At 39.7% G+C, this 23,711-nt stretch overlaps 1 protein-coding gene across 1 annotated transcript in view; it reads right to left on the bottom strand.

The window, feature by feature from the left end:
- Positions 1-2,986: 2,986 nt before the first annotated feature.
- The window catches only part of CLINT1 (clathrin interactor 1), a 46,117-nt gene continuing 25,392 nt past the window's right edge, over positions 2,987-23,711 (bottom strand). The window contains exons 3-12 of the mRNA XM_005483716.4: positions 23,403-23,499; positions 21,872-21,980; positions 20,855-21,019; positions 18,236-18,410; positions 13,107-13,350; positions 12,530-12,611; positions 9,145-9,222; positions 6,246-6,541; positions 5,414-5,618; positions 2,987-4,680 (exon numbers count right to left, since the gene is read on the bottom strand). Of these exons, the coding sequence (XP_005483773.2) occupies positions 4,340-4,680; positions 5,414-5,618; positions 6,246-6,541; positions 9,145-9,222; positions 12,530-12,611; positions 13,107-13,350; positions 18,236-18,410; positions 20,855-21,019; positions 21,872-21,980; positions 23,403-23,499 (1,792 nt within the window). The 3' untranslated portion in view covers positions 2,987-4,339. The remainder of the gene's footprint in view (positions 4,681-5,413; positions 5,619-6,245; positions 6,542-9,144; positions 9,223-12,529; positions 12,612-13,106; positions 13,351-18,235; positions 18,411-20,854; positions 21,020-21,871; positions 21,981-23,402; positions 23,500-23,711) is intronic.

Below are 23,711 nucleotides of genomic sequence, written 5' to 3'. Positions count from 1 at the left end.
GAAATTTGTGAGGAGTAAAGACATTTTTAAAAACACACATGAGCTGAACCTTTACTGTGTTGTACAAATGCAGGATTTACGTAGATACAGAGACTGGATTACTCCATGTAAAGAACCCTCAGCTGCAGAATCCAGGGATACACTGAGTTTTGCAAAGGCACTTTAATTAATTTTCCCCATTCTGCAGATTTTTTTCGTACCTCTTATCATTCCTTAGGTGAATAGTGGATGCAGAAGCACGTAAGAAATGAAAATTAGACACATCTCACTTTTAAAAGGTCATTTTACATGGCGAAGAAAAATTCCATGGCATCCCAGCTAGATAAAACTGTGACCAGATCATTGAACAAGCTGTAGAGATTGACCTACAAATTCTAGGGACCATCCTTCTGAGTCTCACAACATTAACCCAGCTCACTGAGATGTCTTTGCAAATTCTTTGCTCCAAGCTCTAAAAGCAGCCCCCAGGAGCAGGGCTATCACCACCACCCACAGGAAGCCCTTTGCCCATGGAAATGTTTAAAACATTGGAGTCAGTTCCAAGTCCATGGGATCTGGGCAAAAGAGGTTCCTGGGGATTGTGGTTTCTGGCTAACTGCACACAGCAGCAGCCCCACTCTGTCCCAAGAAGGAGCTGCACTTCCATCACCCGGAGAGAAAGAGATTGAAACTCTGAAACAACTGAAAACCTGAAAAAATTCTAAATTTTAGTCAGTGACACCTTGGAATAAAACTTGTGAGGAAGGAAAACAATTAAAACCAAAAGTGCCCTCAGCATTAAAAGGCTTAACCAGAAGGCAGCGATGGCAGTATAAAATGTCATCTGCTGTGAGCGTGTTCACAGGCGAGCACAGAGGAACATGGAGGCAATTTTGTAGAGTGACTCCTGGAGCAAAGGCCTCTGAGAATAAAAGTGTCTTTAGATATTTGTTATCCTGTTATGGCTGGTATCACCTTGAGTATACAATGCCTGCCTGCATTATGTAAACACTTCATTGATAAATCCCTCCCCCACCTCCCCTAAGCTGTGTCAGACTGTTCTTAGCTGACAGATAGAGCTGAAACAGATGCTGCTATAAATACCCTTGTTTAGCTGTTTTGAATATAATTTCTTTTGTAGAACATGGTGGATGCTTTAGTTATCATTGAACTCGCACCTGTGCTGGAATTTATAACTCCTTTTTACACATCAAGATGCATTTTTTTAATGATTCTATAAAAAAACCAAACAGAGTTGGATTCTGCTGCCCTTTTCGCCCCTTCTGAAGTAGAGACAAACTTTACTAACGATTGCACTCGTTTCAATTGAACTCTTTTAAAGTTTAGAAGCTACAGAATCCAGAGGTGGTAAAAGTTTAACTCTCAGGACCAAACACAAAGTTAATTTACAGAATCATGTAATTCTATATATTGAATTCTGTGTTTCTATATTCAGATATACAACACCCAGCCAGCCAAACTCTTCTGCAGAGACCACAGGTACAGCTGGACCTGGCTTCAAAAATGAAGAAAGCAGTTGTACTAACACAGCAGCATGATTTTGAATTGTATAATGTAGCAGTTGATAACTGGCAGATCTGTCCCCATTCACACAGTAGCTCATTGGCATTTTCACCAGGAAAGGTAATTTCTAGCTTAAAGATATTATTTGGTTCATACCTGAAATAGCAGAGATGGAAACATTTTATGGTATTTGTCTTACACAAGTTCAATATTGTCTTAAGCAAATACCCATTTTATATTCAGTCTTTAAATAAAGATGTAAACTACATTCTACCAAGCACTGCTACCTGTGATCCATGTGCTTCAGCTGGGGAGAAAACTTGCAGGCTCTCATCACTGCAAAAAAGATGCACAGGGATGCACCTGGCCCACATTCTGAAGGAATCTTTCCAGAGTTTCTTTTCTGATGTTTGTTTTGGTTTGAAGGACTTTGTTCTCACCCAGCTGCAGAGGACCTGGCTGGCTGACAAAGCCGCTCCTCACACTCCACACACACCCTGATTCATGGGGAGGACATTGACCCATGGGATGAACAGAGATCAGGTCACCCCTACGGCTGCTCCCTGAGCCAGGGCACCCTTGACTGAGGTGGAACTGGCACAACCACAAAGAGCCACCCAAAGGGACATTTTCTGCTGGAGTCACTCCAACCCCTGACAAATCTGCTTTGTTATCACCAACATCAATTAGAAGCAAAACCAAGTGTTCATCTGAAGAGATGTGAACAACCTGAACAGGAACACGGGTCCTTCCATTCAGAGCTATTTCAGTGGCCAAACCCACCTCAGAAGGACAACATGAGGAACAGACTCATCCTATTCATGCCAAAACCTTCCAAGGAGGATTGAGAGGCACTGCACCCTCCAGCATGACAGGGTAACAACACTGACTCCAGGTTTAGCTTTCCCCAGCCCCATCTCCCAGTCCTTCCCACCACAATTCTGCATACATTGAACCAGTCTGAGCCTTCCCATCTGTTCCAACGAGAGGGTTTGAAGATGATTATTCCAAATAAGTGTAAAGGTTTCAGAACAGGAACCAGAGCCATCTCTCCTACTCAGCCGTTGAAGGCTGCCTTGATTACTTTGATGTAACAACACTTGAAAGCTCCTATTCTTTGAAACTAATTTAAACACATTGAATTGTTGAAAGATTAAAAACCGCAGTCAGCTAATTACACTCACTCTCATCTCTTATTCAGCAAATGAATCACTTTTCATTACCACTTAGCTGAAGTACATGAATTTCTGCCTAATTAGAAATGTTGTAGATGGAGCATTAGCAAGGCTGGAGCGGGTCAGGATATCTTGCCTGCTTCATTTTTAATTCCTAACGGTAGAGCCGGATAGAAAAGGCTTCAGATAAGAAGTCATTAAACAATTTTAAATTATTTATAAAAATTACTTTGCCCAAATTATAATTATTTTTTTTCCCAAATGCTCTCATAAACGTCAAACAGAATGAAAGGAAAAGCAGCCCAACATTGATTTTAATGAACATTTTAATGTTATGTATAACAGAACATTATGAATACAATGGAAACAAAGTTTTATCAATTTAATAATAAAAAAGAAATCCAACATAAGAAAAGGGAGGCAATAAATTTCATACCTATAGTATAGTGCTTATTCTTAACAATATTCCCAGCTTGTGAATATAACAATGTCTTTGTGTTCCAGATTCTAAAATCTTGATTCATGTGAACTTAAATGCAGAATTACAGAAGAAAAAACAAAACCCCCCAAAACCTTAATTCACTCTTTTGCTTTCAGTAAATCAGTAAAATCTTTGACTGCTACAGGTCTCCTTTATTAATATATATATTTTTTTTACTCCTCTATTGGATTCCACAGCTGCTAATGCCATATTTACACAAAAGAATCACCAAGCGTTGTATAAAAGTCAGGATCCAATGCCATTGGATTAAGTTAGGTTCAGATTTCCATCACTGAAGTGTGATTCACCTGCTGCTGATGCCCTAAACCAGTGGCTCCTTGGGGACGTTGGTGCTACAAAGGATGCCAAGTGCCACTGGAACAGAACTCCAAGAAAGTGCATTATTTTCTGGAGTTTTCTGAAAGGAAACCTTCCAGCTGTCTTGGATAAAGCTTCTCCCAGACTTGCACAGGATATCAGTTGTAACATTAGAAGCAGGTTAAGACCCCAAAAATCTGTTGATCACCAAATTGCTGAGAGAGAATTTTTACAATAAAAATTTGGGTAATACAGCAGTGTGGCTGGAACATTAGCAAAAGTATATATACATTCCAGGTCCCTTTGAATTAGCCATAGTCACATATGTAAGCCATTTTTGGACAAAAATATATATTCTTATAAAAAACTGATCATAGTACTTGAGTGACTTCACAATTGTGGACTCAGTGGTAGTAAAAGGAATGATCCAATTATGACAAAGCGATCAGGGAGAGGGGGAAAAGAAAGTCAAAGCTCTTCAAGAAAAAGAAAAGTATAAAATTAGATTCAAACATTTTTACCCAGTCCCCAATCCAGTCTTCCATCAAGTCTCAAAGTTAAAATTGGTTCTTCTACGTAGGAAAGGTTTTTTTGATGGTCTTAATACAAATTATTTTGCAAAATCATCCAACACATTCCTTAGAAGAATCTCTGACCTCTCCAGAATTTGAACACTAGTTATTTCAACACTTAGAAAATAGCTTTTGGTTCTTTATGTAGACACTTTAACTGATAAAGAAAAAAAAAATTGATCAGTGTTTCCCATCCCTTCCCCAGCTATATTTGTGCAGCTAAAAATCCTTCATTCGGTCTGCCCATTTATTTTATTTTAATCTCATTTTATTTATTTATTTTACAATCTTTATTTGCTAAAATTGGCAAAATTTGCAAAGGCATCTTGCTTGGGTTGTACAGTCCCAGGAGTCAGAGAGGTCATAGCCATGTTGGGTACCCCCATTCCTATTGTGCCCATTCCTGTGGCCGGCACTCCCATGTTCATGCCCATCATTCCCTGGTTCATCAAGGGTGCAGGGGCCATGGAGGCCATGCCCATGGTGCCTGACATCACCCCGGGCACTGCCAGCCCCACGGGCCCTCCCAGCAGGGCACCGCTCTGTGCCCTCACAGGCATCATGCTGGGCTGGGGGCTGAGGTTCACAGCTGCAAAGTTCTGCGTTATCACATTCATCGGTTGTTGCATATCTGCAGCAAAGAGAAAGAGCACAAAAATCACCGAGTGGAACCTCTCCTACCGAAGGAGCTCTTGTGATTTAAGGAATTTGTGTGGTCGCTGCTGTGAACATGGATATGATGGCCAGGCCTGCAGATATTTCCTGATTTGAACACCAGGAGGAATCTCTATGGCCAGGCCTGCAGCTACTTCCTGATATGGATATCAGGAGGAATTTCTGCACTGAAATGGTGCTCAGGCACGGGATGGGGCTGCCCAGGGATGTGTGGAGTCCCCATCCCTGGAAGGACTGGATGTGGCACTCAGGGCTCTGGGCAGGGTGACAAGGTGGGGTTGGGTCACAGGTTGGACTCAGCAAACTCTGAGGTCTTTTCCAACCTTAATGATTTTATGATTCTGTTGCACTTGTTTCCCTATTTTCTGCAGGAAGACTCAGAAAACTTCTACAGAAGGTATGAGTATCATTGTATACCAAGAAATATTCTAGAGAAGTTCTAAAGATTAGGAAGCCAAAAGTCAAGATACAGCCATGGCGCAAGCTCTACAGCAGAACCTGCACAGACACAGCCTCCTGACACACCAATCCCCATTTAAAGGACACTTGAGTCACAAGGTCACTGTGGTTTATGAAACAAGTATGACTGAAGGAAGGAAAACAGTAATGGACAGGAGACTTGGATCTGAGGGACAGCCTATGGAACACAGACAGGGCTCAGTGTGCATAACAGTGCAATGATCACTTACTCTGTTGCTGCATCATGGTATTAAGCGATGGCTGTTGGGGTTTGGAAGGCTGCATCCCAGGTACTAAATTGTCCAAACTGATATTTACACTGGGATCTGACCAAGTTGAGGGTAGAGTTTTGCTTGCATTTTTCTGGACCATCTCTGTCCTTGCATTATAAAGTGAGTTAGGCTTCGGCATCATTGGGTTCACGCTTTGCAGAGGCTAAAAAAAATAAAAGTTTGTTGGGATTCCCTTGAAACAATTTATTGGTAAGAAACAACTGAACAGGAAGTATTTAGTTTTCCACAGAAGATAATAAAACCCACAAAGCCATGAACTTTATCTCTCCCAAAGCAGGGCTGCCAGGTGCTGTTCCAGTTAGATTAGAAGAGGATTTGTAAGCAGAGGGCAAGTCCCACATCAATGTGGAGTGCCAGTGACCAGCAGCAGCCAAGTTTTGAACTCAAACCTGCTGATTCTTTCTTCCTAATACCAAGCTGGTCCCTTACAGTTTCCAAACCACTCTCCACTGCAGCAGGCACTTCTGTATTTTGGAGAACAGACCAGTCCTCACCTCCACCTACTTGAGGCTGGAAACCTGTAACATTATCGGGAGAATGGCCTTACACTACCAAACTCAAGTGCTCCAAAAAAGCAGCTACACTTCCTAGAGGAATGAGACCCATCTTCAAGAAGAGATTTTCTGTTTAGGATGCAATTGAGACATTTTTGACAAAATGCTGATCCCATCTGAGTGACCAGGTCTAATGCATTCCAGGAGAGGAATGCATTCATTTTCAAAGCTGTGATTAAGAAGGTCATTAGCAAACTGTAGCAACAGCAGCATACCTGTGACCTGGACATGGGTAAACTGACACCCATGGAATTGGAACTCATCATGGAGAAATTCATGCTTTGTGAGGAGGTCATGGTTGTCTGAGAGGGTCCCATCAAATCAAACAGATCCATAGAATTGGAAGCAGCTGAAGGCTGGCCCGGAGCTGGCTGTGAGCCACTGAAGAGCTCTAGAGCTGGCTGCTGTGCTGTGCTGCTGAAGAGCTCTCCAGATGAAGCACTGGCACAAGGAGAAGCTTGGTTGAAGGCACTCCAGTCACCAAAGTCTCCATTTCCACTTGTTGCTGTACCTGAAGAAAAGGCAACAGTGTGGGAGGAAGGAAGACAGAGAAGAAAGACAAGACTTAGAGAAAGGCACTGAGCAAATGCCATATTCCATGAACTGAAACAAATGAGAGCTGATCTGTGTCCGTCCACATTAACATCTGCAGGTAGAACCTCCATCTGGACATCACTCCCTCTCATGAATATTCCAACAATTTTAACAAGGTACGAAAGGAAACATGAAACACCCGTACACAGAAAGTGGAAGATGTTGGATAAGATGTCACCTGTGGATGCCAGGCAAGCAGGGACAGGTTTGTTTCAGTTGAAGTACAGCTGGAAGATAACTTGGGGTAGACTGGGGACTACAGCCAGAACAACACTGAGAACTTGGATAATATTGATCAACCTTTTATCTTGGCATTCTGGTATTTGCAGAGAGAACAGTTGTAAGGAACAAGCTACTGTATAAAGCAAATTCCATCATAATAAAGACAACTGCATCCAAATTTGGTTGTATATAACTGTAGCTTTTTGTATAAAACTACACTGAGGGGAATCAAACTCAGAACTTTGAGAGGAGGTTGCCAGGAAAGCTTATTTGAGGTGATAAGGAATAAGCACTTCCCATCCATGGAGTGTTCATATAAAACACATTAGAGTTTTAAAATTTGATTCCTGAACTAAATGCCTTGATTTGAAGCAGAAATTCAATCTTGGATCAATCACTTCTCTCAGCAGCAGCTTTCTGAACTCTTGTAGTTCATCACTTAAACACTGTTCCATTTCAATAGTTAGGGATTTTGGAGACACGTGTTAAATCAGAACACAGAACTCAGAGCTCTCTCTGTGTATTTCTCTGTGAAGGCAGAGCCAACAGCACGAGCTGTTTGTAGACACCTGCAAGGGCACCTCAGCATCACAGATGTTGTGACACAAACCAGTGAACTGAGAGTGTCAAACCTTGGAGTCAAACAGGAGGAGATGTTCCCTCCCTCAAAACACATGTTTCCCCATTAACAGGGAAACTGTTGATTCACAGCACTGATGGGGAAGAAAAGCTTAAAACAGCATTTGGAGAAGATGCTGAATATAAAGCAACACCATTTAAACAGCTCACAGGCTACACAGTGAATCACACTCTGAGCTTGGGCCACTGGCCAGCTCTGGTTTTTTGATTCTCCCACTGATTCACTTTTGGTACTTCAGCTACATCACAAACAACAGCACTGCCATAGGAAATGAGCCTTGAGTGCTGGTGAACATTTAAATAATCTCTTGGATTTCTTTAGCTGACTGAACAGAGACTCAAAAACACAGAGCTGGGGCAGATGAATCCAGTGCCAATTTCTATTTCTTGCCCTATGCAATGGCTGCTTCCATAATCTATTCCACCCACTGATGGGTGACTGCAGCAGACTAACACTTTGTGTAAATATTTATCAACCTACACCTTCAACCTTCAGTCGTGTTTCTTTACCAACACATTACAATTTAAAGAAAAGTAGAAGAGTAAATTTATTCACAAAATCCAAGTATTGCCAACAACTTCAGCGCATGAAGTGGGCTAATATTCATTAGCTCAGGGCCTTACCAGAACATTTGCTTTGATCTTCCTCACAAAGAGGCACTATATTAGAATGTTTCAATTAGTATTACATATTAAAAATTAAAACCTACTTTAAATATTCCTGATAGATAAGTAAATGCTGAGTGTGCTCCTTCTGTGTTCAGACCTGTGCATTGAGCACCAATAATGGAAGAGGGGGTAAAAGGGAGGAGGTTTTGCCCCTTCAGTAGGACTTCAAAGATGATTAATCAACAAGGAAAAGATTTCTAGAGGGGCTTACACTGTTCAGGAATGATTAATAATTTCACAGGACTCCTTGTCCCCTGCATAATGGTGATTGGAATAGATTAATCATGTTAATGCAGATAAAGGATTATATCAATTTAGACTGTATTAACACAGGAGTTATTTGCATAGTGGGCAGCTTTGTGTTTGCAAAACATCTTGGGTTTGACTGTGAAAGCTCAAAAACCAGAGCAATTCTTTCCTACCGAGTACACTGAAGGTCTGTTAACCAACCCAGGCCCAGCAGAGCCTTCCCAACACAGCAAAATAAAGGAGGAGAGGGAAACATGCTGACTAAAAGCTGCCTCCAGGTAGATTTGCTGTTCTTTTCTCATTTTGTACCTGATCCTGCACCCTGGCTGAGAACCCCTCATCACAAACATCACTACTGCTCAAATTAACTTCACAAAGGACAGCCAGCCAGCTCTCCCCACTCCAGGGTTTTCTGCAACCCTGTAGATCCCACAAAGATTCCACCAAAGGAAACTGGATCACTTTATGAGGTTTCCAAGCACATTTTATTGATTTCCAGTCTAATTTTAAGGGAAACCTTTTCAGATGGTGGCCATGTCTCCTGACAAGCTTGTCTGTCTGCAGGTAAAGTGTCTGCACATGCACTGAGCCAGGCTGCATCTTCCTTCCTCCCAGAGCACTTTGGTCCAGTTACACAAACACTTTACCCTGGAAAGGGAAGGGACTTTCAATAATGCCACATGGCATCTCCTGCCCTCCTTCCACCCTTCAGCAGCACTGCAATCCCTACATCAATCCTACCTTGTGAGGATGGGAAACTCGCTGAAGCAGCAGGTGAACTAAAATCAGCAAATCCTCCAAATAGGTCACTTGATCCACCTAGAAACAGAGAGAAACCAAAAGCTGTTACAGAACTGTGCAAAGATCCATTGCAATAGCTGCATGTGGGATTTATGAAGAAAAGCTGTTCTGCACTTGACACAAGGCATTTATTGATTCTGCTCCCTAAGTCAGCTCTGTTTTCCTGTTCATCCTCACACTATGTTTATACAAGCCTGAGCAACAATAAACTGGATTATTTCCAACTGCCTTGCAGATCTTGCAGTTTTGTTTTCCATGGGAAGAATTAAAACAGGCAAATTTTTGTCACCTCCAAAAATAAATTCAGAGATATTAAAAAGATTAACAAGTTTTTAACTGGGGAGTGATGCTATCAGCTTGGCACTTTGTAAAATTAAAAATCTGGAAGCATAATATAAAAAGGCCAACCATTTCTATTGTATAAAAGTTAATTTATTATGCTTCCTTATGAAAAATTACATGTCACCTTATATTTAGTTTTTGTGTTACTTAAAGCATGAATGATTCTGCAATGATCTTGAATTAGGATTTCAGGGACAGAGCTTCCATGTGTGTTCATTTTTTTTAAGGTTGCTTCTTTTCTGCAGCAAGAACATTACGTTTTCCAACTAGACATTTGTATACAGCATATAAATTATTGACTTCTGAATACAGCATAGTAACAAATTTTCACTAAAAAGATACGGCCAAGGTATAAAAGCAGAAGACTTAAGAATCATATTGTAAAGCTGATTTTTAAAATAAACTCAGAAAAGTTATAAAAATCACTAGTTATGATTGGTACTGTTTTCAAGCAGGTATTCCACTGACCAGAGGAAGCCAAGAAGTTGACCTTATTTGTTTGTCCTTAAAGATTTCACCTCCAAGCTGTCCCACCCTCAGAAGAAGCTGCAGCAGTTCAATTATTTTGCTTTTAGTGCTCTGCGTACATTATATAGGTTACATCACAGCTGCTTAGCCTGCAGTGCTTAGGAGGCAGCCAGGTGGGACTGGAACATCTGTGCTGCACTCAAACACCACCAGGGACAGCTTCCAACATCTGGTGCCATTTCGGAATTGTCTTATCGCTGCAAGACATTCTGCCCCATCTGCTGCTCTCAACTGGGTTAATTAAACCAGAACCATCTCCTTTTTAATAAATGGCCAGCAGTAATAAAAGGAACCGTTCACTTCCTAATACATGTGTACTTGTATTTCTTTTTAATGTTATTTTACTGTAGACATTGCCAGGAAGGCGACTGTTCTTCCAAGGGGAAATGTCTTCTTGCTGAGCGTGTAGTGCAGGATATAAAACATGGGCAGAGAATGCAAGGATGGTCTCTGAATTTTCAGACACAGCAGTACAGAAACTCTTTCAACATCTTTTCAAGAGGGAAACAACTCCACAAAAAGTTAAGGAATTTCTTCAACACAAATTCTGAAGTGATCTAATAAACATCTCCTGTGTTTATACATGTTTTATTGACACCCAAGAATGAAAAAGGAACAGTGAAATATCAAACTAAAAACCTGATCTGATCCTGTTTATCCTGTCTACTGCAATGAACTTTTTCAAGTGTTTTTTTCCCCACATATGTGCCTGCAGAGTTCAGAACAGGTTAATGGTTTCAGAGTTTATATGCTGAATGAGAAACACAGATGACACACTCCTGACCACTTGCTTGAAGGAAAAAATAAAAATCAATGCTCCCTGCTACACCCATTATCCTTGGGCTGCCTGACAGTGCCTAGGGATTAATTTAATTTTAAAAACAGCACTGAGTTCAAACCCAAAATAACCCCTTAACATCTTCGGTCAAGTTTAACTTTTCCTCCCCATCTCTTGCCTGTTTTCAAGTGAAACTGAGTTTCAGAGATAGGTGACAGAGATGAAGTTGGATGCAGCAAATCTCTAAAGAAAGGTTAAAGAACTTCAGCTCAGTAACACCAAAAATCCTCCCAGCAGGTCTAACCAGGGATTTTACATCTCTTTTATGGCAAACAAGCACCCCCTCACATACAAACTGTGTTGCTCCAGTAAAGAGTAACACTGAGCCCAATCAACCCTTTCACATCTCTGCACCTGAAAATACACAGATAAGCAAACCCTAAGTTCCCTGAACTGACATCACTTCCCTGCCAGTTCCTTCACAGGACACATCAAAGGCTGCATTTGACCCTTTCCCTCTGCCTTGCCTGACACTGGGGATGTTCCCACAGCCTGGGCTGCAAGGAGCAGTGGTCAGAAGTGACCTGCGTGTGAAGGACAGTGCTAATCCTCTCAACATGAGCAAGCCTCAAAGATTCCCACACGAGATCTGTCACTACAAATGAACCCTCTCCATCTGCCTGCTCAGGTCAGCAGAGGTTATTTAGCAGGACAGCTGGTAATGTGCCTCTTCTCAGCACCATTTCTAAATGCTGCTTTGGAAAAAGGAGGAAAAAAAGATTAAAAAAAGAGAAAAAAGGATGACTGCAACAATGAGCCAAAGTGATGAAAGATTTAAATACACTGTAATACAGAAGCTGCCATAGTTCTGTTTGAAATATGGGCAGGTTCATTTGAACTCGAAACATCTATTCTCAATGGGATCTTATTTTTATAAAAATAAAAACATTCACACTGTATATAAAACAAAAAGGGTTTGAAACCTTTCTGCCCTAAGAATTAGGTAGAAAAAAATTCAGTATTGACTTGGGATAGTGGTTCTGATCCAGGATCTTAACTTTCACGGAACTGTGGTAACTGTGATGTAAAAGATCCTTTGTACTCTTACCAATCTATTAGGAATGCACTGAAATTTAACACACTCCTAAAAAGAAACTGCATTTTGGGAGTATAAGGGTAACTCCATTGAAGACTAACAGATTTGCTATATGTTCAGAGAGTGAAGGATGTGTTTTAAATGAGTAATTCCATTTTTAGGGAGCAATTTCCTTTTGGTTCTAGGGTTTAGATCAACCAAGTGCCAAGAGAAAATCAGACAAAAAAAGAAGTTTGCCATATACCTCAGATGAAAGCTTCCATGAAGATTATCCATTTCCACCTGCCCAGCCTTTGAACTGCACTATGAGAAATGCTTGAATATGAATGGATTGCACTTGCTTTTAGAGTTAATTATAAATAACTGCATTACACACACAGTTTCTGACAGACTGATCTAGCAGCTAATCTTTGTGCTCCTAACATTTATTAGTCCCATGCAATAGCACACACAGTACCTTGCTACAAAGGGCTCTTTCTGGGCAGCGTTACATTTTTTCAAGTATTCATTTCTCAATTTATCTACTTTATTCCAGCAACAAACAAGCTTCTCCTCAGAACTGGAACAGACCCCAGACCTACCTGTGGAAGCTGGCTGGCTGGCTCCATCAAACAACAGGTCCACCAGGTCATTAGAGGACTTGCTGCCAGAGGGGACAGCAGCCTGGAGAAGAAAGGACACCAGATCTCAACTCATGATGTTGTTAATCAATCAAATGACATTAAAAAGTTTTTTGGGGTTTTGAAGGATTTTGTTTGCTTTTGCTTTGAAGATTTGGCTTTAAAGCCAACAACCATGTGGCTAAAATGTGAAATCAAATACTGAAAAACTAAAGCTCATAGTCTTTTATAACTGAAGAATTTGGTAAGTTTTCAGTAAGTGTGCAGCTTCATGGAATCTTTAACACTTCATGCCAAAATTCTGTTTAGTGTCCTGAAGAGAGCAAAACATGCTAATGACTATATTTAAAACATTCTCCACCTTAAAGCAATCACAATTAATTACAATTATACTGTTTCACAGACTGTGATAAACAAAACATTTTTGATAAAACAACTCCCTTGAAGGCTGCATCACAAAACCTACCCTAAATCAGAAAGTGGCTTAGAGGATAGAAGAAAACAGCTTCCAAAATGCTGTGCTGTCCTGCTGTCTCACCTTTGTCGTGGGCTGTGCAGGATGAGCAGCAGAGTTCTGCTCTGGACTTGCTTTGTCTCCTGTGTAATGAGCTGCTGCTCCCAAGTCAATGGTTTTGGAAGGGTTTGCTGAGCGTTTCTGTCTGATGGTGGTAATTTCTGTAGCTTGTGCAATATGAATGTGTTTTGTTGTCACAGTCTCCTCTTCATCTTTAAATTCAGCTTTGGGAGATTTGCCTCTTCTAGACTTTTCCTCATCACTGTCACTAGAAAAACAAAAGTGATAGCACAGCATTTGTGATGGACTTCTCAATTCCTTGAGAGGACATTTGGCTTAAGCTATAAGAGTTTTGGTTACTGCAGTTTCTTGTACAACACTTCATGATAAAAATGCTGCTTTTTCCTACATTTCAGAAAGGAACTGTTCCACCCTTACATAACACATCACACCACACAGCATTGCACCTGTTGTACAGAAGCAGTGGAGAAAAGCAGATTATTTTGTTAAGCATGAACTGCAAGTCCACGACAGAGGATAATAGGAAATCAGTGTTTAAACCCAGTACACTGAATCACCTTCTGACAGGAACTCCCCCACACATTATGTAACACTTCAGCAACTGAAAGTTAACTTGGCAGGTGTGCTCAGTACTTACACCAAGAGACAGAAAGCAGTGAACCATATTCTGTACTGTCTTTTGGGTTTGCACAACTCCATTTGTATTTCAGCTCATTTCCTTTTCCAGGGAATCAAGCTTTCATATTCTTAGAGATGTTTGTGGGAACAGACTGCTTACAGAATTATGCAATGCAATGTTACCACTAGCAGAGCACGCACAGTTGTTCTCAAAATGTAAAAGAATAAAAATATCACCTTTTTAGGCAAAAACTTTATAGATGTTGTTGCACACTATTTGATACATTTGTTATATTTTCTACTTTTGTATTTTAAGTCTTTCACAAAGAAAGCAATTGGCCTCCACCACCAGTCATGTTGCCTGTTACCATCAGGATTTGTACATAACAGTGAGAATTGCTGTAGAGAAAGCTTAAATACATTGGAATGTATTTTGAAATTGTAATTCCCTTAGCAACAGAGTTGAAAGTGGAAGGGTTTTATATTTTAATAATGCATTAGAATACTAAAACTGAAAAATTTAAGAAAGGCTGTCCCTTTGTCAGAGGGAATGTGACAGTAACTGCAATATACTCTGGGGGGGAGCCTTTGTTCTCTGCTAACAATGGTGGCTTTTTGGGAACATGCTGCATGTTCCATTTCCTCTGTGCATTTTACCTGCTCACCACTGGGGATGGCTCAGTGCAGTAACATCACTCAACACAAATGCTCACTCCCTTTTGCAATTCTTTTATTGTTAAAAAGATAAATTTCACAGCTGCTGACCAACCAGCAGCTCCTGGCATTGGCTTGAATCAGCCTTTCCTAGATAAGGGAGCTCAAATGGCATCATTTAACTTGATTAAAAAGCACTCCAACCCTGCAGTGTGAGCCCAGCCCTGCTGCCCCACCTGTGTGCACAGAGGGGACCAGAGCCACATCTCCATTTGTGCCATCAGGATTTTCACAGGAGCCCCCAGAGCAGAGGGATCTGTGCATTCTCATGGTGTACACAGGGCATCCACCCCAAGAGCCCTGGAGGAGGGTGGAGGATGCTGCTGGAAACATCCAAGAGCAGAGAACACACCCAAGGCTCAGTATGTATTGGATTTAATACCTGCCAGAGTCCAACAATGTTCTGTGGGCTGAGGAAACAAGTGACAAGCAAAATCTGATTGATAGAGAACTGCTACAGATCAATCTCACTAATGCAAGAATGAAAAAAGTCAGTCTTTGGTGATATACAGCAAAATAAATGACTAAAGGCTCTGAGGAAAGAAATTAAACATATATGCCAGAAAGGAGAATAAATATTACAAGATTCAATTTGCCATGACAACCTGTATTTCTTCCAAACTCTCTCAGGAGATCCACTTTTTATTTTTCTTTAATGGTCACATTAACAAAAAAAAAAATAAAATTACAGATTAATGTTTGCTCTAAGTGTTTACTGTGCTTAGTAAAATTGCACTGCTTCATCTGAGAATTGCACAGAGAACTTAAAATTACAGCAATGTACCAAATAATTAAAAAACTTCTGCAAGGAAAGTATAGAATTACAACTTAGAGAAATCAAAGTATGGACATATGTTCTTTTCCTTTGCCTCAAGTTTTTGTAGTGAGGGTTTTTCTTTAACAACCTCTAAGAAAACAAAAACCATTTACTGAGACTAAGTTTATCTAAATTACGCTCCAATATAAAAGTCATTGTCTAGATACTTTTGGTATCATAAAATGACTAAAAGTAGAATTTTAGTCATTCTTTAGAGTTGCCTTTAAACATGGCTGTTGCCTCCTTTCAGAGGAGTACTGAAGCTTTGCTTCCTTTCTATTCTGTTACCTACATCAACCTTTCTGAGTACTGGTGAAACAAGGATTAACAGAGTTTTAAGAATTCTTAGGAAAAAAAAATGCAGTGTTTCAGAAGCATCTCTGTGTGTCTGCAGGCAATTCAGAAACAAGAATTTCAGTGTGCAGTGCAAGACTCAGGACAGCAGCTGGTTTACTCACCTAAGAACTAACAAGCACTAAGAAAGAAAACCAGAGGCTTTCCCACTCCATAGGGTATTGCTTCAGGTTTTCCATTAATATATCCCTTTCCCTTGCAAAGGGATATATTAATGGAAAAAAATTCATTTCTTCTATAACAGTTAGATTTTCATCTAAATTAAAAAAAAAAAATTCATCTAAATTAAAAAAAAAAGGCAGCAGACTTGGCTTCTCCAAATCTCACTGTGTAAAGCAGCTGCACTGAAATCTACTGTACACTCATCATTTTGTATCATTTAGCTCTCTGGTAAAGTTCTTATTTCCTTCAAACATTTTTTTCCATCTATGCAAACCACTGGCTTTGCAAGTGAAGTCAGAAATGCACAAGTTTGGCCAAGTTCTTCTGGTGTGTAAAGACCATGGCTTCCAAGCTTTATTGGCCACAGGTAAGATGTGTAAGACACATTTATTCTTTGTGCTTCAAGGCTTTTATTGGCTTTACAGTACTCAAGCAATAATGGTTTATAAAGTTATTAAGACTGAAACAATAGAACACAGCAGCACGTTTGCCAGCTGAGTGAGTATCAACATTTAGTCACTTTTCCAAGTGAAATGGCAACTTAATTGTTATTATATGGCAGCAGGCTACAAATTAGTCAGTACATTTTTGGCACTTTTTTTCTACAAAAAAAATTGCTGAAGTGTGAAAACACAGAGATTTCACGAGGCATTTACAAAAGAATGTTATTTTGAGCCTAAGTTATGATAATTAAAATTTTATGCCACCTTCAGTTTTAATATTTAAATATAGTATTTTGCTAATAGAGCATGCACTAAGGCATGTGTTTACAGTATTCCTAAGGATATATACAGACATTCTATAACCATCTGTTCAGTCTTCTTCTGATGGCTTCTGTGAAACAAACCTCTTGGATAAAATCCTTTCCATGGTTTTTGATCCCCATGCCAGGAGAAGAGAGAAAGAAATTCCAGGCTGGGATTTGAAGCAATGTTAGAGGAGCTGAAATGCTGCAGCCTGAATTCCTTCTTACAGCAGAATAACCTGCAAACACCAAACTGCCTTTGCTCATGTATGTCCCAAAAATTCCTCCTTTTATTCTGAGTCCCAAGTTTATAATTTTTATAAATTTTGAGACAAACAAAACCTGACATAGACCAAAAAAATAGGAGAAAAATCAAACAGAAGAGACAAGGGTTACAAGAGCAAAGCAAAAATGTAAAATGTAATATTAGCCAGAGAAAAAGAGCAGTGTTATTTGGGGCAAAGATGTACAGTGGAGAATTCATCAAAATACACTGCTGTTACTAAAGATTAGACTTCAGAAAGGACTGTCTAAACCACTGAAAAATATAAGACTTTATCCAGCATATGTAAGAGACAGTTTTTATTCAGAAATAAAAGTAGGACAAAAAAAATGTTTACTGTACATTTCCTACGTGAAACACGGCTGGTGAGGTCTGCAGACATCACAGGACAAGTTGCTTTTGAAAGATAATTACAGAAATGCAGACAGAAATGTACCATTGTTACATGTGAATTGTTTACTTTTCTTCTGATCCCTTCTCTTTGTAGTCCATTGATATTAGGTTCTAAGAGGGAACCCTGATGTGTGCAAAGAATGCCAGTTTTATGTTTTATTAATGCCCCACCAAGAGGACCACAAGGGCTTTCCAGAAATGCTGCCATTATTATTATTTTGTTTCTGTGCAAAATTGCTTTAGGTTTGCATCACACAGATGTGTGCATGTGGATTTTTATGTTCATATACATGTGTGACTATCTAAAGATATTCTTGTAAAAAATATTAATCAAATCTCAGTGCAAATTTGATTTTTCAGTTGTTTCCCAAAAGGGAATTATTTCAATATACTTGAGCACTTTCTCTACAGCAATTTCAGATTCTGTTAAGTACAAACTTGATCTCCAGATAATTAAATTCAATGCACCTGTTGAAGTGTGACAGATGTTAAGTTCTTTCTGTAGCCAAAGCAGGGTAGACTTTCTCCCTTACTGAATAAATTTAATGACCAGATGTAAAACAAAGTATTTCCCTGAAAAGCTTTACTGAAATTAACTTTTTTTTTTTTAAGAAATCACCTGCAGGCTGTTCTTCCTGAAATCAGCTCAGGGAAGCAGCATTGTGCCAAAGCAATTTCAATTTTCTTCCTTGGCACTCCAGCATTCAGAGTGTGTGCAGCATTAAGTGGCAGCCTTCAGTACACTGGCACACGAGCACTGAATTGCTGAGACAAGGAAAAGCCTTGGATATTTCAGCCAAATTCCCTGCTTTGCCAGCAGCTGGGGCAGTAATGGAAGGCAGCCAAGAGCAGTTACTACTGCCAGAGCCACACTGCTCCCCAAGGCCAGGGGAGCTGCACAAGCCCAGGAAGCAGGTACTGAACCCAAATATGCTTCCCCTACAGACAAAAAGAATGGCAGAGGATTGTAGCTTATATCCAGCAATGTCAAACTGCTTCCTAAGAGTAATCTCACAGATAAATTCAGGGTACAACAGCTCCAGTACCTGCACCTTTCTGGAGAGTCCTCTCTATCTTTCCTTCGGAACTTGCTGATGGTGTCATCGATGGTGCTGCCGATCTTGTCACTGAGCTCCCCTAACTTGTCACTGAAAGGAAAAGTTGACTTTTTATCCCATTCTTCATCCCATTTGGACCTGGGCTCAGGATCATATCTTTCACCTGGTAAGACAAAGATAAGAACTATTAAAGGTACCAAAAAAAAAGCCTGTGGCCTTTCTGGAATCCCTCTCAAGCCCCTCTGCCCTACACACCTGAGCTGTACAAGCTCACAGAGCAAACAAAGCTCCCCCAGCTGAATCAACTCCATTACAGCAAGGCACAGCATGGCATGCCCACCATGAAGTGGCAGGAATGAAGGCTCAAACACTTCTGTGTATGGCAATGCCACAGGCTCAGTGCCCAGCACATCAGTTGGGCTCTGCTGGAGCAGCCCTGGCTGCAGAAGCAGCTGAGCAGGACGGGCACAGGGCACTGCTGGAACAGCCCCTACTGCAGGATATTCACTCCTGCCTGAGCTGAGTGACCACTGGGGGGTTTAGACACTAATACACAAAAACAGTACCAAAATACTGAAAGAATGTGCATAATAACTTTGCATTTTCCACACTCAGCAATTAAAAAAAGTTTTACATTTTTTTAAGAGAGATGAAAAAAGAAAAGGCAGTAAACTCACCTTTTCAGGGGCCACTGGATACCCTGAACATTTTTCCTGAGCATTATTACCAAGAAATCAAAAACTTTTTTTTCTAATTTAGTATTCCAGACCTTGATATTGTTATTTTAGATTACAAACAGCTGCCAGTTTTACTTGAAATTAGCATAATTGTTGTACAATCCCATCAAGGAAGTCTAGAACACTGAAGAGTCTTGTTTGTACACACACAGCCAACTTGAGTTTAATTCAAATTAAAAACCCATTTTAACAAAGACTTTGCTATCAGAAGCACTGCACACTTCATCTTGTATTGTGATCTTGTATCAGATCTTCCTCACAAAATACAGGTGTATAAATTCATAGGCAAACATTTATATTCTGGGCTATCATGCACATGCAACAAGCCAATTTTTGTGCATCTTTTAAAAATGCGAAACAACAGTAATTTTTTTTTTTTATTTAGGCTGGATAAAATTGAGTGGCAGAGAGGAAGGAGTGAAATAATCCCTACTTCAAGTTACGAACAAATGCTATTGCAGCTCTCGTGATGTTCAAGGTGTTTTCAATTAAGCCATTTTAATAAAAAGAAAATTATGATTCCAGCACCACAAGGTGCAAAATTTGAATTATACCTATCTGATAACTTCATATCATATAGGGTGTATTTTCTTAGTAAAGACATAGGTGCAAGTCTCCAATGACATCTGTTTAAGTCATAAAACTTTTCCATTTGAGAATCTGCTACAAATCCATGAGATACTCAGTGAGATCTTTATCATTGGAAAAGGAGACACTGCTCAGAAATGTACTGCTGTTAAATTTTGCAGGAGAATAAAATGGCCTTATTTCAGTTTATGTCAGGCTCTCAAGCATTTTAATGCAGATTCCTTTAGAGGGGTTTTCCTGTGCAATACAAATTTTTAAATTGAAATAGACACCAACTAGAAGCTCAGAATTTTCAGGACAAAATAAACTAACAAAAAAATCTTAATAAAACCATTTTTGTTTAAATAACTTGAATCTTCTTGATTAGAAATCTCACCTGGGAAAGGGTTTGCTTTGTGCTGCAAGAAAGACTTTTAAAAAACCTTTACTCAACAAATGAAGGAATAATTCCAAACTCTTTACCACAAAAATTAAATACAAGACAGAAACTAGTCCTTTAAATTAAAAAACCTGAATGATACCTAAAGAGCACATGGAGAAATGATCCTACCCAGCCTAAAAGGATAGATCACGACTCTGCACAGAGAAGTCAAAAGATCAGCTCAGTGAAAGAACAAAGGGACATGTACAAAAAGTACAAATACAGTGACTCATAAGTATTTCCTAAAAAGAGAATCACCACAATTCCAAGCAAGTAGCAAAGGCTAAAGGAATGTAATAAAAGAAGAATTATCCTGCCTTGGAAATTTTTTAACTACTTTGCATATGAGGAAAAGGGAGAATGGAGAAGCAACCTGTCAAAAACAGGAGGGATCAAATCTAAGTGGAAGGCTCACAGATAAGAAAAGTAAAAAAGTCAGAAAGCATCAGACAAACAGGTGAAGTTTAAGCCCTGCACAGCTACTACTGAGCTCTTACAGCAAATCCTTCTCTCAAAGAAATCAACAAACCAGAGCCTTGTGCCATTGGTGCGTTGGTACTCATCCCTTACTAAAAGCAGCCAAGGATTTACTCATGCCAAAGAAAACACAGACTGGCAGCTGGATCATGGATGGCATGCTGGGATACATCAGATGGAAGCCCCAAGAAAAGCTCAGACCCCTGGTGCACACTATGAGAGGGACTGGGAGCAAGGAGTAACATACTTGGTGCCTGTAAAGTCAGCTCTGACAGAGCCCAGGAAACTCACACAAAATGCACAGATGCATTTCAAGGCTCCAAACAGAGCTTTTGGGAAAGCAAAAGTGGATTGCAATCCTTGCCAAGGCAGCCCAGTACTCACTGTATCTGAACCCTCCGACACTGTCCGAGGACACCCCAATGTATTTGTCTTTGTTCTTCTTTGCTTTCTTCCTCTCCTCCCGCAGCCGATCGTCGTCTTGAGCAAACTCAACCATTTCCTTCACCTTCTGGCGGATGTTTATCCCCTGGTCCTTGCCATTCTCATCTGGCAGGTAATGCAGGACAGAGGTGATGGATGGAAGATGGGAGGGAAAAGGAAAATAGTAAGAGGCAGCAATAGTGAGCACCAAACTGATAAAAAAATTTGAATCATAAACACAACAGTCAAAGATTTCGTGACTGCTGCATGAGGTCCACTGCATCTCTTTAAAAGGGACTAATTAACAAAATTTAGATAAATGAATTTGCACTGAATGGTGTACTTAAACATAGAAGAGATTAACAAAGGCTGAGACAGAACTTGTATTCTCCACTTGGAACAATTTTAACCCCTCAAAACATCACCCTTCTTCCTCAGTCTTTTTAGCACAGTTTTTGCGAGTTTCATCGCAAGAACTCAGTCCCATGGCAGAACTGATTTTTTGAAAAATTGCTTTCAGTTGGGAAGTACTATAAGCTAAATGTGCTCCTTTCCAGCCTTTTTCACATTCAAAACACACACTGGCCGTGCTGCCTTTGCACTGTAAATATTATTTGGTGGGAGGAAAAAACCCCAGCTTCAAACAGATGTGTGTGTTTTGGAGCTCTAACCTTTTCTTCCCATATGATTAAAGCTATTCCTTTACGGACACCACAGGGGACCAGTCTCTAGTGCATATTTTAATATAAACCCCAACACTCATGTTGTGTTGGTTCTGTTGTTATTAGCCAGTCTTTTCTGCAAGTTCTTGTCTTCACTAATTAATACTCTAGGGCCCCACGTCTTGGATTCTGCACTCTTCACACAACTGGCAACAGTCACATTTTAATTAGACTGGGGAAGCTTCTAAGCTGGTTCAGGTGACTGACAACTCCAACTACTGTTTTAATTTGCTTATAAGATTTTTCTATTGCTCACCTACAAAGTGGTAATTTTCCAGGGATCGCAAATCATAAATGTGTTCTCTGGCACTTGTAACAACGCGCTCTGATCCATTCCTTATGAGGTAAGCTAGGAGCAGCAAAGACTATAAAAATACAAAGCACCTTATGATTGCATGAACAAAAACTCTACCTTTTTTTGCAAAAACCCCAAACCTACCCCCCTCCCCAAATTAGTAAATACTAACCTTCCCTTTTTATTATTATATGAGTCCCATGGAAACATTTTTTTCCTCACATCAGTCTTTTGCTCTTTAGACTATCAAAACTGTATTTTTAAAACTTCAGCTTGTTACTACTAAATCACAGGTAGTTACCTTTATCAGCCACTGCTTGTTTTAAGATAAAGCAGCAGCAATTAAGGAGAAAAAGTTAACCTGTGAAATGAGGCATTTTCTTTTGCATCTTTTGTTCACAATTTTCCAATGGCTTTCACTGAAAGATAACTCCTACAGGAATTTAAGAAGCCTTCTGCAGCATTCAATGGATATACAAAACTGCATTTCAGGACGACTTTAGACAAGTGACAAAACAAATGAAGTTTAAATAATACTTTCAGTTCTCTATGTTGAGGATTTATATCTAGAAAAAAAATAAGGCTCTTTCTCTGAAGTAGTGCCTTTATCAGCTAAAACTATAATTTTATTTCACCCAATCTAAACCTGATAAGCAATTTCAAGAAGTCTTTATAACATTAAGTAGTTATGTGTGATAGCATTAAAAATTAATTTCTATTGTACTTCAGGGAAAACAATTACTATGACTACAAAACATCAAGCACCTGTGAAAAACACAAACCATGCTTTAGAATTAATTGTGTCTTGCTACAATCCTGGCATCAAGAAAAACAAAATATAACCTAGTCTAATACATCAATTCTAAAAAAGGAGGTTATATTTGCATAATTCAGTGAACACTGAACACCACTTTAAGTGCAGCACAACACAATCTCAAGCAAAAAGTTTCTGCATGAAAGACAAGAAAAATGCAAATGACTCTGATCTTTTCCAAAACACAATTAGGACAAAAAACTGTCATGTAAGATCTGCAAGAAAATTTGGCCCACTCAAAGGTAAACTACAACTTTTAAAGCATTACAAATTGACAGAAAATTAAGATTACTTTGCATTTTATTTCAGGTATTCTTGAATTCTGTCAAAAAATGTTTTCCTGATAGCACAGTAACTTAACATCTCCTTCTCATGGAGCTCACAGCAATTCCTTTGGGTAAATTGAAATTGTGAGCACTAGTCTAATACCTGAATAGCAGCAAAATGGAATTGCTCTGTTGTGTTCATTAAGTAACATCTTAATGTGCTTCTAAACCCAGAAATTCTTTAGGTTTTTTTATATACAGCATTTGAAAAACACCTTTGACTTCACCAACAGAATTATAAAACATTTAGGGAAGAAATTCTATGTTGCCAGAGGAGCAAGTGCTGTAGGATTATCTAAACAAGAACTCCACCAGGACCCTGCACGAGCACCAAGCCCTGATCCTTACACACCTTATAAACTCTCCTCCAGTTCTTTTTGTTGTCTTTCAGCATCCGAGTCCACAGCATGTTCATGAGCTCTGGAAACTGCTCGTACATAAACGTAGCCCTAAGGAAGGGAACAAAAGCAGCACAGAAATGTCGTTTGCCCGGCTTGGCCACAAGAGCCTGCTCACACTCGGGGCTGGCAGTAGATGGCAGGAGTGATCCAAGCCCGGCCACATCGGGGGACATTAAAGGGAAAAAGCTGCCCCTGTTTTAACTCCTCGATCAGTCATTTACATCCCAGGACTACAAAAGAAAAGAGTAATTCTAAATATC

The sequence above is a fragment of the Zonotrichia albicollis genome, chromosome 15 (assembly GCF_047830755.1).
Source record: "Zonotrichia albicollis isolate bZonAlb1 chromosome 15, bZonAlb1.hap1, whole genome shotgun sequence".
Lineage (NCBI taxonomy): Eukaryota > Metazoa > Chordata > Aves > Passeriformes > Passerellidae > Zonotrichia > Zonotrichia albicollis.
This window is presented reverse-complemented; position numbering and strand designations above follow the sequence as displayed.